General features: G+C 40.7%; 1 protein-coding gene across 4 annotated transcripts in view; it reads right to left on the bottom strand.

The window, feature by feature from the left end:
- The window catches only part of Nell1 (neural EGFL like 1), an 864,397-nt gene that overhangs the window by 343,430 nt on the left and 505,525 nt on the right, over nt 1-15,442 (bottom strand). The window contains exon 14 of one of the 4 annotated variants that reach the window (XM_039092192.2): nt 5,542-14,754. Within the exon in view, the coding sequence (XP_038948120.1) occupies nt 14,705-14,754 (50 nt within the window). The 3' untranslated portion in view covers nt 5,542-14,704. 4 annotated transcript variants of the gene reach the window in all.

The following is a 15,442-nucleotide window of genomic DNA, read 5'->3' as shown; positions in this document are numbered from 1 at the left end:
TCACAACAACCCTCTGAGGTAAGACTTAATCTGAGGTTTAGGAAGAATCCCAAACTAAATGGTAAGGAGTGGGTATAGGGAGAGTGAAATGCATGTCCCCCAGGCACATTATTAAGAATTCCAAGTTGAAACAATATTTGGAATGTTTATTTATAAAAGCTTCAAAAAGTAGATATACTCTATAACAGGGCTGAATGACAGGTCCTAAGAGCAAATATATATAAAAGACATTTTCACTTCTCTCTTTCTCAGTGATGAAAATATAGGCCAGATTAGATCGGATTAAAAGCAGATAAATGCTGGTTTACTAGACACTGTTGCTGAGGAAGTCATATACCTGGGCTAAGGCAGAGAAATTTTATAGACTATACGTGAAGGGTGATGATGCGCCAGTCACAAGCTGGCTTTATGCCCAAGTAGGGTCAAGAGCTGAGTACTTAGGTGTATTTACATGGCTGGCAGCACCAGAGAAAGAGGTTGTGACAGCTGTCAAGAATGTTGAACCATTCTTAGAGCCATTCCTTTGTCAGGCGTTTTTCTATGTAGGTGGGTTAGGGAAAGGAGGGCAGATGGGATTTCCTAGTTGTGCAGAGGCAAGTAGAGGCTCCAACCATACATCCTGACCTCTTTAGGTATATGGACACCCGTTCAAATCTGGCTACTTCCTGCTGTCATGGGACATCATGGGGATAGGGAATCAGGAGTAGGTGGGCTGGTATTCAAAGGGAGGTATGGATATAGGACCTCTTGGTTAACTGCTACCCTAGAGACTTTGCAAACCTGTTCCTGGTGGAAGAGGAGAATGCAAAGGGCTAGAAGAAAAATAGACAAATGAAAAGTTCCCATAACAGGGCGAGTCAGGCAAAAGGGAGGACTGCCATCATATTAAAGGAGAGGAAGTGGGCTGGTTATGCAGTCCTTCAGAAGTTCTCCCTTCAGTGTCTGAAGTGACTCCATCTGGGTATCCACCAGGCCAGACTCATTGATGTAGTAATACTCTTTTCCCAAGAACAGGCCAGTTCCACCCTTATCAGCTTTGAGGAGGTCAATGGATCTTCAGTTTTGTAGGGCCATTGAAGCTTACAAAATCTTTTAAGTTGACCAAAAGAGGTAAGTTTTAGATATGTAGCATTACCAATGTCTGTAATCTGTAGTGAGACCCATATTGTAGAAAAGCCAGTAGACTTATATATAACTTTGTGTCATAGTAGAGGCTTGGGAAATGATTTAATGAGCATTCTTTAAGGTAGGCTTAGGAAAGACAAACCTTCTGTGGTGCAGAAGGGGCCAAAGCTCAATTGATCTTGAATTTTAGTATCACTTTCACTACAGACCATGGAAGAGGGTCTTCTTTCCTCTATCCAGACACTGTATGTGTATAGACTAACCATACATTTTAATGAGAAACATTTTAAAGTGTATACTTAGAAACAACCAGGTTAGATTTTATATATTGAGTATATGATCATGATAATATTAGCAATTACTGTACCAGAGCTAGATTAAGTAGTTTATCAGAACTCCATTGTTTAATGTTAAAACTCTGAGTTTTTGAAATTTTAATACAACAATAGAAGAGTGAGGGTAAGGAATCTGAAACATTTTTTATTTCTTTTACATATCTTGAATCACCCCTTTTATCATTATTTAAGCTTTTACATCCTCTTATCTTCACAATGTGCATTTTTAACCTTAAAACATCTTTAGACCCTAAAACAGTTTTAGATCCTTTGTAACTTAACCTTTGATGCCTTTTAACCTTTATGAACTTTATAAGTTTTGTGAGTTTTTGTTTTCTGAATCTAGTAACAAGGAAAACTGGAAAACAGACATGCAGAGGAGAGGGAAGACTGTGGCCTGAATTTTATACATGAAGAGAACTGAGAAGGTAACTGAAACCTTGCTTGTTGTTGTTAAATTGATAGATCTTTTATTAGCCCATTCTTCAAAAACCTGAGAAGGATAAATTTTACTTGCGTAAAAAAGAACTAGCAGTTTCTAAATCTATTAAAAATGACAGACGTACAGGTTACCATCTTATGTTCCTCTGTGGTCAAAGGGGACATCAGTCTTCTCCCACCAGGCTCAGATGATCCAACAGACTTTCCTGTAGAGTCAGAACTTAGGGACAACTGTCTCACCTTGTCTTGGCAAAGTGGGGCAATCAACTCTCCAGTGTCCTGCTTGTCTACAACCTTGATAGCATGCTGTCAGCAGTTGAGGTAAAAGGACCGTTTATAGCCCAGTGTCCAGCTTTGTCACATTTAAAGCAAGCCCCAGATGGAGATTCTTCTGTGCCTATCTTCTTTGGAAGAGATTGGGGGTGCTTCCAGGGGCTGATATGTTTCTCTATCATGTAAAGTGTTTTTCTTACATATTTCAGATCCCATATTCTGCAGATTTCTGAAGTGTTTAAGGATGATCTATCTAAACAGATATATCTGAACAGACAAACCTTACTTGTTTTTAGTTACTTAGCCTTAATTTTGAAAATGAATACAGGAGAATAAATAAGGCTTATTTCTGTAATTAATTATATTAGTTTACAGTAAGACTATAACTTTAGTTCTGAACACATTAAATAGCTTGATCATTTATAAAGTGACTGAATATTAAGTTGCATTTTTAAATTATCCTTAACAGTTCATAATATGTTAATAATATTATAGTGTTTTTATGTTAGCTTTAATTAAAGACAGGACAGAAAAAAGTTAATAAGTTGGGAAAATGGTAAGTTCCCTGGCTGAGAGAACTATTATCACAAGGTCATCTATTATACTGTAGCTTATTTGGTTATCAGTTGTGAGAATTTAGCTTTAGGAAGAGAACACAGAGTGGAAGATGGGCTGAAAGGAGGGGGATATTTTGGGCCCTTGGCTGGAGTGGTACAGCTAGAACAAGTTTGGGGGGCTCCAGACAGCAGAAAGATAGGGAGGTTAGGAGGGGGTTGTCATGTAGCACTATATGATCACAAGGGAAAAACTGTTGCTGTGGCCCAAACATGGGCCTAAGGAAGCTGTAATTCCAGGAGGAATTAAGAAGCATTGGTGCCAGGCTGCATTGTGCAGAGTGAGCAAGGGTGCCATGAATGTGAGTGTGTCCTGGTCCAATGGGCACAGAGAAGGAGGGACATCTGCCAGTGCACTGTCAGAGTTCAAGCAAACTAAAAGGAAGTGGGTTGGGGGAGGTGCAAGAGTCAGAGACATATGGAGGGCACGACAGGATGAAGAATTAGACTCTGGAAATTGGAATTCTAGAAATTTAAAGACAAATAATCCATACACATTTCAGGAGGGTTTATCAGCTTTTTTTGTAAAAACCACTGCAGCTGGAACAGGTGAGTTCCAGTTGAGAAGGGGGAAGATGCTCAATCAACAGAAAGGATTCCAGTTTGTTTTCTGAATTCATGGAGACAAGGGTCTGCCTCTGCCAGTCTGACCATCTTGCTAGTAGGCCTGAGTCATAAAATATTACAGAGGAGAGGGATGAGAGCACAGTACCTAAGGAACTGGAAATAAGGAGTTCAGAACAACCACCTTACACAGGTAGAAATTTTCAGAATCACAGTAGATGTTAAAGTCTAGAGTGTCCTAAGTGTCTTCTTGTAAGGCTCAAAGTGAGTCTTAACTACTGGGAGACAACCCCACCACCAAGTGAGACACGAGAACAGAGTTTGATGCAAATGCAAGAGGTTTATTTTCCAGCACATTGGAGTCAAGCTTCAATCAGCCCCTCATGGCAAGAAACTAAAAGGGGACCCTGAATGGCTAGAGCAAGCAGTTTTTATACTTTTCAGGGATACAGGTTACATCAGCAAGGTTATAGTTTAAACTTATTGGCTAAGCATATTGACCTTTGAATCTATTGGCATATGATATGCATTTGAACTCTATCTGGGACCAGAGGGTCAGGTTACTATCAATACATTGTTCAGTTTTTCAAAAATGTCCCTGCTCCTCCCAAGAACTGTGGGTGGAGAATGGAACTTGGCCTAGTCTTGCCCCGAGGCAGGAAGCTGGCATTTGGTCTAATCCTGACCTGAGGTGGTGAGTATAAGGCTGGCAAAAGCCCCTAGGGTCCTTCACAGGAAATCCATAACCAACTTACTTTCTACCAGGCCAAGCTTCTTAATAGCTCTTACACATCAGTAAGACCTAGGGTCCTTCACTCTGGTAGTCACTTAGACTCATTCTCCAAGGTGTACTGTGGCTAGGCCACAGATCAATGAAAAACCAAGCTCTTCATGTGCATATAGCTTGAGAGAGCCCCAGTGTAACAAATTTTGTAGTATGTACCCCAGGGGCAACTGAGAACCATGTTCTTTTCCTAGCCTGTGCTGGAGACCAAAGATGACTGTGAGGTGTTCCTCAGAACTTCCTGAGGTAGAACTATGGGGATGGGAAAACTTTACAAAGGACATTCCAAAATCTGTAAGGCTCCCTGTCTAAAAATAGACAGGTAGCTAAGAATGGTCAGGGTATACCAGGAGTTCTGGACCCAGAAGAGGCACCCAGTAACTTCTAGGGTGTGGCTTGGAAATGGCAACTTACCCTGAGTCATATCAAACACATCAGGTGGAAATGGAGAGAAAGAGAGGAAGAGAGAGGGAGAGGGAGTGTAATGGTCCCCGAGTGAAAGAGTCCCAGCCCACAGGGCTGGGGTCTCAACTCCTCCTGGGCTTTGGCACCAGTTGAAAAGCTTCTCTCTCTCTCTCTCTCTCTCTCTCTCTCTCTCTCTCTCTCTCTCTCTCTCTCTGATGTAGACATAAGCCACCAGATTAGACCAGATTAAAAGCAGATAAATGCAGGTTTATTACTGCTCCCGGGCAGATTCATCAGTCCAAAAGAACCAGGCTGAGGAAGTCATGTGCCCAGGCTAGGGAAGGGCAATCTTACTGACTATAGGCAAAGGGTTTGTGCTTAAGTATGATCAAAAGTTGAGAACTTTGGCAGAAATTGGGGTGGCTAGCAGCAAAAGGGGAGGAGTTTTATGACATCTGTCAAAATGCAGAACTGGGCTCTTGAAGCCATTCCTTTGCTTTGCCACCCATTTCAGTGTGGCAGGGTTAAGAGAAGGACAGCAGGCAGGGGTTTCCCAGCTTGTGCTGGGGTTCCGCCCAAACAATATAGATAAATGGGTGGATAGATTGTTGAAAAGACGACAGTTGATAGGATTCAAGAAAAGACAATTCCTCTATGATTAACTGTCAAGTTACTTCTAACAACTGGTGGTAACAATAATACAGAACAAGCCACTCTGTCTAAAGTTGCTGTGTGCAGGTACAGCACACACTGACTTGACCGTCCATACAGACTGCTTCTTATATGATATTTAAGAGAGTTGGGACATTTACAGGCCACCTTGCAGCTAGATGTCTTCTAGCTTTCTACTCAACAGCTAAGATCTGAGACAAGAGTCATCCCAACATGAGCGCTTTTCAAACAAAACAGACCAAAGCACCTTTACCTTGCTATAATGTGCCATAAACTCAGTTCTTTTCTGTGTTTTGGTTGGGGTGGTAAGTTCTTTCTTTTAGAGGGATTGGTGTACATCTTACAAAGCTAAGGATCTCTTCAAAATAGATTCACTTCACACAATGTAGAGGAAAATAAGGGGACAGAGACTATGGTCATGGGGAAGGAGAGAGCAGATTCCTTCCCACCAGACACATTGTTTCTCAAAGGGGGAAAACTTGTTTCACAAAAGGGGATACCCATACTGGTGTTCAAGTGATTTTCCCAAGCTCTCAAAGCAATATGGGCTGACTCTTGCCCTCCTGGATTAGGACTAGGGTCCTGCCTTTTAGTAAGCCTAAAAATTATATTGTAGATCAGCATACAAGGAGACATGGAAAAATTTTTCCTTTTTGAGTCAAAAACAGGATCATAGTAATAAAGCAGATGTTTTTTCTTTCATTTTGTTTCAGGCTAATGGAGCTATTTCCTTCTCCTTTCTTCATTTTCATATTTTGTTCTCACTCAGAGATGTAACGGACCACCCACTCTTAATCAGTATGGTACCCCAAACCTGATTCCATAGCATTTCTAAAATGAAAACAAAGATACTGGGTTGCTGTTTTCCCCTCTAGTGACATCCACTCTTTTGAAATATAGTATCCAGAAGGCTACCATCCTAAAATGGGATAAACATCTCCATCTATTCACAGGGCATGGACAGGTTGTTGGAATATCACCAAACAGGTTTAGATGATACCCCTCTCCTCCTCTACCTTCCCCCCTAAATTAATGACCATCTCATTAGGGGAGAAGGAGTAGGAGTAGACAATCCTTCTTGTGGTATGTGAGAATTAACACAGACACAGCTCTGTCTCTCTAGTCTTTTATTTCATTGGAATAACAGATGCAGGAGCTTGATAAGAGAGTTAACTGAGTTCATATATGCATAATCTTAGATCAATACTGAAGACAGAAGAACCATTAGACTCTGACTTTGCCAGAGAAAAAATGTACAACATTCAGAAATTCTGAGTTCCTGAGGCCTTGGTCCTATGTATAGAAGGGGTAGGGGGACCTTTTCCCCTGCAGTAAGTTTCTACTCCTTCTACCTGCTGTAGGTTTTACTTCCACTTTTATACCATGAAGAAAAGTGGGGCTAAGTCTCATAAGCAGTAATTTCCATATCTATGCCCTGAAATAGCATTACAGGGCCCTACTACATTTGTTTCCATGCTCAAGGACAGAAGAGGGGGGTACAATTCTCACGCTAGAAACACTGTCTAAAGGCTTTCAGTAGAGAAGAAGGGAAGTCTCTGAGGATTAAGTTCTAGACCCAAGGAAAATGTAGCCCCCGTTAAAATCAGTATTTCCCAGTTCTGGAGCCTCTTCCAGCCACGATGGTGCTTGTCAGTAAACTTGACAATAAACTTGACTTTTACATTTCTCCAAGCCACTGTCTAGACTCTCAATTCTTTAGAGTATGGAGGAAAAGAACCCTTCATCTAAACAGTGTCCCCTGTGAAACGATTTGAGGAAATGATGGCACCAACTAAGGTGTTGCATTTGCTATTTAAACAGAGACTTGAGGTATATGGACGTCAGTTGTGGTCCAGTTTAAACAGGAGAAAACTCACTGTACTGTAAGAGACCGAACCCAAGGGAGTGTGTCAGTTAAGCTGAAGCATACTGCTGTCTCTGGGGACATGCAAATCCAGCCTCTCAGAGCCAGGGGGAGCCATGTTCTAGTTCGAGCCTTGCCATGTCCTGAGGAAAGGACATTTTCTGACACCCTGGAGGCACATAAAGAAAGCTCTCGGTGGGGAATTTCTTTGTGTCTTTGAATAAAATCGTCTACAAATAAACTCAACTTGGTTACTGGGTTTTACTTTATGCTTCTCCTCATAAATACAATATGAAAGTGTGGCTCATCCTTACTTAACTGTCAAATAAAGCTGCTAAGTCTCAAGGATGTCTAATAAATTTATTTTAAGAGAACTGTAATTGTAGCAACTTCGACTAGATTACTTCTGGAGGAGAGAGGTCAGGAGAGAGGGGAGGGGACAGAAATAAATGAGAGAAAAAAGAGTGAAGGGAAGAGGAGGAAGAGAAAGAAGGGAAGAGTAAAGTGAGGGAAAAAGAAATGAGAAAGGTGGGGTAAAAGGAGAGTCCTGAGAGAGAAGGCTGGAGGAGAGAAAGACAGACACAGGAGAGAGGAAAGAGGGAAGGGATAGAAGGAAACCGGGAAAGGGAATAACATTTGAAATGTAAATAAGAAATACCCAATTTAATAAAGATGGGGGGGAGGAACAAAGATAGAGGCAGGGAAGAGAGAAAAGTGGAGGGCAGAGAATAAAAGGCTGAGAGAAAAGAGGGGAGAGACACAGAGGAGGGAGGGGGGAGAGAGGGAAAGGAAAAAGAGGATGGAAGAGGGGGGGGGAGGGACGTAGTGGTGGGAAGTATTCAGCTCACCACACAGAGTTAATATGAACAGCACAGAGACTTGTGCACCAAGTTCCTATCTTCATGTTAAAGATACTTCTCTGATTTGGGGCCCACTCTGCCCAACACATCAATGATGAGGTGCAAGGAAAAGAGGTGGGATTGAGGATCCACCTGAACAGTGCAGATTTTTACAAAGAAGATGTCTGTTTAAGGAGGGAATTAGTGAAGTAAAGCATCCTTTAAGGAATTAGAACCAGGAATGGTGGCTTTCCCATATAATCTCAGCCCTGAGAAAATGGAGTTAGAACTGAACTTGGTACAAGTTCTAACCCAGTCTGGGCTACAGGATGAACCTATAGCTAACACACAAATGGAAGAATAAATGGATTTTAGATAGAAGTTTGAAAAAATTGTTTACAGGTGTCACGAGCCAGCCAAACAGTGATGCCCTAAGCTGTGCTCCAAGGAATGGATGAAGAAATACACAAGAGACAAATGGGTGACTGCATGAAACTCAACTGAAAAATCTAGATGAAATTTAGAGAGACCGCTAAGCCTGAGTGGCCTTTGCTCAGGAAGAGAGAGAAGAAATCTTCATCCCAAATTGGATACTAAACATTTCCTGGCTGCAAATAAATAGAATCGAATGACTCATTTCTATATTAATTTGCCAAGTCATTTTTCTTCCACAGTAAAGAAAATTGTCTACTCTTGATCTTAAAGTATTTTTTTTGATTGCCCAAAAAGAATGTCAGAAGCAGAAGAGAGTCTCTGTGAAAACCCTGTGATAAGAATCCTAAGCAGCAGGATTGGGCACCAAGACTCCAAGCAGAGTCCAGTAGGAATTACTAACCAAGATCACAGCACACATCAGGCATCTAAGAATTTATTTTCCAATTAACACTCAAAGACTTTTACAACAAACAGGAATTATGCTGTAATAACCTCAGCTTTGGAAACAACTGTGGATTTGGTTTAGTTTGCTTCCTGGTAAGAGGGTATAGGTTAGAGGTTTCACAGCACGGGTGCATTTAATTCTATAAGAATAACAAAATAACATCTGATGTTTTGGAGGGGGAATTTACAGAGCACTATCTGCTATATCACATTCCTGCAAATTTTTAAGCAGAAGGCCAAATCCAGTCCTCAAGTTGAAACCAGTTTCAGCCACCTGCCCTGCTGTGATGATGCCCTTGTTTACATACAGGCTTCTGCGGGTGTCCTGCTACAGAGTCAGATTTGAGTAGCAGATGCCAGGCAGTAGGGTATACAAAACCGATGATACTATCTGTTCTTTAAAGCACAGGATTAGGAACTCCTGTCCCAGAGATATACTTTTCTCTATTTCAATTGCAAAATAGTCTAGGATACCCAAACAGTGAAAATCACAGGAACCCATTGAACAGATGAGATTCCCCTATGTGAAACGGGAAAGTCAACTTTCAATGTAGTTATATACCACCCCAGAATCTGGAATCACCACATTTTGATTGTGTACCAGCCAAATAGCCAGCTTTACTTGCTTTGGCTAAGGGATATTGCAATGAAATGACTCAAGCAAAGGCTTAAAAGGCATGTTCCTGTATTGAGGACTTGACTTCCTATTGCTCCTTTGTCTCCCCTTGTCTGCTATCCCAGTGAGATTCAAAACATTCAATGGCAGAGTCCCAGAATGAAGGAAGGCCACACCCACTGACTGCCAAGTCATTGAAAATTATTTTTTCTGTTTTGTGACTGGCTTTGGGTTGGTTAGTTAGTTCATCCATATTGTGACAATAGCTGACAAATACACTCTCAAACTACTCCTCAAAATATTCCAATTCCCATGCGACTGGACCTTCTAAATGCCTGCCTAAACAATTCTTGTCAAATTTTTGTCAAAGGATTTTGAGGACTAAGCTTCAGCCCAAATCTTGCAAAAAGAAGCCACCAACCGATTATCTAATAATGAGAATTATTATTTATTATCTATGTTACTTTGAGGCTAGAGTTCATCAGCAATAAGTTAATTGTACTGTAAGTCAATTATTTGACTGGATTATTTGAGGATATCTTTTAAGTGCTTATGACAAGTGCACTCTGTTCTGTTCCTCAGAAGAATTCAGTCCATCAACACTGCACAATCTCAGGTACTCATGACATCATGGGCACTCCATCCCATCCTTGAGAAGAAGCCATTTTGTATTCTTTACCCTAAAGCCAGAGAAGTATCTGCTATTATATATTTGATACATTTTCCTAAATTGAATATTTTCTTTTACTTAATAATACAACCAATAAGAAAGTTTAGAATTAAAAACGTTTTAAAAGGTGAGGTAAATTTTTGCTATGCTGCCATAATTCAAACTGTTCCCTAAAGTAATTGTAAAGTTCCCTCAGAATAATGTATCCACTTTGGGAAGAAAGCTAACTTTATACTTAATTTTATCTGCTCGACCACATGCAAATTCCTCAAAGATCAAGGTCAATTTTCATGAAATATTTGGTTATTGGTGGCCTCAGACTCAGCCAAGGAGAGTGATACTGTAAAGGAAAAGGGCCTTGGTTAGGAAAAGAAAATCATAGAAACATTAAAAATCATTCCTATCTTATACCATTAATTTTCATAATCCATATTAATGCTTAAGAGTCAGAGAATTTCACATAGCATAAGAGTGAAGAAGACCAAAGATTAGAAGAACAAACCTGTACACGAGACACCAAGCAGAGATTCAGTGTGGAAAACACATAAGGAACTCACACTGTTTAGTAAAGCTACAAAGGAAATGACTAACTTACAAAATTAGCAAAGGATCCCAAATGGACTTCACTAAGAGTAAGAGGTACAAATGACACAGATCAAAGAATGTCCAACAATCCTAACAAAGGGAAATGTAGACTAAACCCACAATGTCAACTCACACCTGTTAGAATGACTGCAATCAAAGAGGAATGATAATGAGTGCCAAAAAAAAAAAAAAAAAACATGGAGAAGAGGGAATCTTGGACAGGGCTGAGGAAGAGGAAGGCAGGAGTCAGAGTTGTCATAATGAATCAACGTGTGACCCAGCAATTTCACCAGGGAGTACCAATTCAGAAAAAGTGATATCAGTATTTCAGAGCTGTCTGCATTACTGTGTTCCCTGCAGCATTATTAAAAAGACCCAGACTTCAATGAGGTGGGACTCTCCAACAGAGTGAACGACTGGAGAAAAGAACAAAATAAAACTCATTTGCAACAAATCCTGGATGAACCTAGGGAGTACTATAAGATCTACAGAAAGCCAGACATAGAAAAGCAAATATTCATGATTTCATTTGGGTTCATAGAAACAAAGTAGATGGGGATGACCAGCGGTAGGTGTGGCAAGGATGGACAGAGGAAGGGAGGTGTTGGGAGACACAAGAATAAGTTCTGATGCTATGCTGAACATTTTGATAACCATGGATAATGATGTATTGTATAATTCAAAATTGCTAAATGAGTGAATGAAATACTGATCCAGGAAGCCTGACAGAAACAACTTAAGGTGTGAAGATTAAATTTGGCTCCCAGTTAAGAGAGTTCAGTCCATAGATACTGGGGAAGCTCCACCCACAGCAGCAGAAGTGTGTGAGAAAGGAGATGAAGTGGAAACTTAAGGGTTCTTTGGAAAGCTGGTTGTGTTAGATGGTGTTTTGCTGTGGAGTACATGTGAAGGAGTGTTTTCCTAAGTGGACACAAGTGAAAGGATGATTGTAAACAGACTCTTTGAGGAAAGTTTCACGGAAGCGGACACAGATGAAAAGATGTTCTGCTAAAGCAAACGGGTGAAAGGATATATGATGAAGGATTCTTTGCAAAGGACACACATGTGTTGGTCTCCTTTACACTGCAAAGTTGAGCTCTATTTGTTGGGACTCCATAGAAAGTAATGCACCAAAACATTGCTGGTAGCATGCTGTGGATTCTTACCACTTCTATGACCTTGGGCCAATTGGCAAAGTGATGTTAGTTGAGACAGGTACACATGGAGTTTTGCGAAGTCAGACTCGCATGCTGAGGCGAGACACATGGTGAGGCAAAAATCTGTGGAGGACACATGATGTTTGGAGGGATGTAAATAGGACTCAATAGACTATTTGGACTCAATAGACTATTTAGGAGCTTGGCTTGCATAGCTAAATGCTTGTTGGTTGAAACTCTTTGCTGATCTTTGCTTTCCCAAGAAAGGCATAGCCAAGAACTAGCATTCCTGTTAGCCCTGGTCTCTCCTGATGATTCAAGTTGATTTGGCTGAGGCCTGGCTGTGCCACTGCTGCTGCTATCCCCACAGTACTGAACTGGACTGCTGGGTACATCTGTGAAGTGTTTGTGGGTGCACTGAGTGAATTGAGCTCCCTCCACTGTCCTGTGAACTGAACGGCTGATTTCCTGACAATGCAGATGGGATCGTCTCCAAAGAACCATTTCTAAACCGGTCCATTTCTCCCCTCTCCTTTCTTTTCCACTACCTCTAGTGGGTGGTGGGTTACAAGGGAGGTTAAGGCCTTTAAGAACCATCAATAAAGATAGACTTTGAAAAAATTAAAGTCATAAGGAACTCTTTGTTTCCTAGCAGACCAAGAAGTGAAAAGAAGATCAGAAGCAGGGCTAGGCTATAAGCCTCAAGTCCCACCCCTAATGTCTTATACTCACCAGATAGCTCATTTATCCCTAAGTTTCCATAGCATTCAGAACAGGGCCATTATCTGGGGACCAATGGCTCAAAGACATGAGCCAATGGTGGGTATTTCACATGGATAATAACAACAAATCAATTTTGAAATCCTTGGATTTACTATTAGGCTTCTCACTCTGGGAATCTTTCGACCTATTACAAAGCATTGGAATGTTTAAACACTGACGGCAGGAAAGTCAGATATCTCCATCAGATCTCACACTCTCAGAAACCCACATTGGAGCCACCACTTATGCTTTTCTACATTTTGTGGCAGCAAATGCTAATTGTATAAAACAATGAGTTTCATTATATTTCCATCCATGAACATAAATGTGTCAGTATACCTCTGTTCATGTTTTGTCTCATGACTAAATTCTACAACTGAAAGGAGACACAAACCATTGGTGTACATTTGGCATGACTTTTAGTCCTACCCATTTTCCTATAGATGACATAATTTCATTCTTCTTTGTGATTTATACTTACAAATACCTCATTTTATCCATGTATTCTTTTGTTAATGGGTACCGGGACTGCTGATGAAAACAGAGAAGAAAGAGATCAGTGCTTTACTCATTGAATGAGACACAAAGACAGGCCAATGATTGTCTGATCACAGATATATCCTATCTGTCTGTCTGTCTATCTATCTATCATCTATCTTCTATCATCCATCTTCTGTCTATCATATATATATACATATATATATGAACCATCAATAAAGGTAGACTTTGAAAAAATATATAATCTATTTCAGACAAAGGGTTTATTTATTTTTGGCTAACAATTTTAAAACACAATCTATCATGGCAGAGAATGTACAATCATATTACATATGTAGCCAGGAAATAAAGATGGGAGAGGAAGAAACACCAACCTAATAAACCTTAAGAGACACCCCAGGAACCTACTTGTTTTAGTAAGTCCTACCTCAAGGTGAACCACACAGCTGGACACCAAATACCGAAGCGTGTGAGTCTATGCGAGTGTTTACTTTCAAACCACAAAATTCTGCCCTTTAACCCTGTAGGTTCATGGCCATCTCCTAAAGTGAAAGACATTGCTTTGAACTTCAAACGTCCTTTTAGTCTTCAATGGTCACAACAACATTCAAAAGTTCAAAGCCTCTTCTGAGTCTCACGGAGATTTCTTAATTGTCAATCCCTGTGTCAGTGTCTTTTATGTTCCTTAGTCATTATGATTTGAGTTTAGTAGGCATTAGGGTTTCAAAGAGCCATGAGGGTTTGTTTTGTTTTATTTTTTTGATTCTCTATCAGTGAGTTTGGATATGTCATCTGTTCTTCATCGTATTAAGGATTCAATTCTTGAAGGTTCGATCCTCCTCACTCAGCAAGGAGAAGACCAATTGAGGACTGTGGGAATAGACTGCAGTGCTGAGTGTCATCTAAAACCTGGAACTTCAGAGCGAACAAAAGACAGGTGGCTCCAGAATCTGATATACCCATGACCTCTTTATAGCCCTGCTTTCCACAATTTTGTGGGATAAATTAAAGCCTAGAGAAGCAATGATGAAAGTTCCAATTAAATGGCAATGACTATTTGGTCTAAGCAGACTAACGTGGCTCTTGGTAGAAGCAGACCTCCCTCTGATAACTCTATGTTCAAATCCTTGGGAACACCATATTGGATTGACAGTTGTAAGGCCCTTCTGAGCTTTAGGAAAAGTGCAGTTAGTCCTTCCACGTGGAGAAGAGAAGGAACCTTCAGAAACAAGGGTGTCCTCGGTTGTTGCAACCTCATCTTGTCCCATCTTATTGGACAAGGAAATTTTTCTTCAATAAAAACCTTGAGCAGAATCCAGATAGAAAGACAACCAACATACTACAGAGAATGTCTGCGCAGCCCTCCACAACTTCATTACTTTCTTGTACATGCTACATACCGTGTAAAGTGGGAACTGGTTTTGTTAGAGACTCAGTTGGTGTCATGTGATTTTTGTTTGGAAGCTGTCTGGTGAAAGACCATAGGATGTTTGGCTGGAGCAGATAATTGAGAGGGCACAGGATATTTGGAGAGTGTAATTATAACCCAACAAACACTGGACAATGTTCTCGTATTGGTTCGCCTTGCTGGTCTTCATTTGGCTTCACCTCCTGGTATTCGCTAACAATGCTCTGACATTTGTTCACCTTGCTTCCTTTGCTGATCTTCACCTGTGACATTGTATGGAGAAGCACAACAAAGAACTTTTAGTGGTGTTCCAGCTGCTTCTTGCTCCTTTGGTGGACTCCTGCCAATTGGCAGAGCCTCACAGTTTCTTCTGGATCAAGCTGCTTCCGCTGACCATGTTTGGTATTTTGCTAGTGTAGTGGACCTCAGACAACGAAGATGGAATCACCTCAAGAAACTACTTCTAAACAGGTCCATGACCCACCTGACTGCCCTTGTCCTATTAGCTATTTTCCTACCCCACCTTTGGTCAGTACGCTATAGCGAAGGTTGAAGCATTTAACAATCTTTATTAAAGTAGGTTTTGAAAAATATAAGCCTACAGCCATGGGCTAATGTACATGCTCGTTTATTTAAACACAAAGCAAGGAGATGTTTCCCTTTCTTACCACTACAATCCATTCCCTTCCAAGGCACAAATGTGGACCAAGGCTACGAAAAACAATGCGGAATGTACGCTAACAGAGAGAAGGGAGCCTGTGGTAGGAGTCCTAGCTACAGATATGTAGTAAAGAAAGCAAAGGTGGTCTGCCATGTAAGACAACGAAGACATTTGAGTTATGGAGACACTGAAAACCCAGCCTGCTTGTCAGAATTAGATTAAACAGATCCTGAATTTGTATCAATGATTATAACAGCAGTGATCCCAGAAAAAAAAAGTATTTTAAAATG

The sequence above is a fragment of the Rattus norvegicus genome, chromosome 1 (assembly GCF_036323735.1).
Source record: "Rattus norvegicus strain BN/NHsdMcwi chromosome 1, GRCr8, whole genome shotgun sequence".
Classification (NCBI taxonomy): Eukaryota; Metazoa; Chordata; class Mammalia; order Rodentia; family Muridae; genus Rattus; species Rattus norvegicus.
The sequence above is the reverse complement of the archived record's forward strand: the minus strand, read 5'-3'. Positions and strand labels throughout refer to the sequence as shown.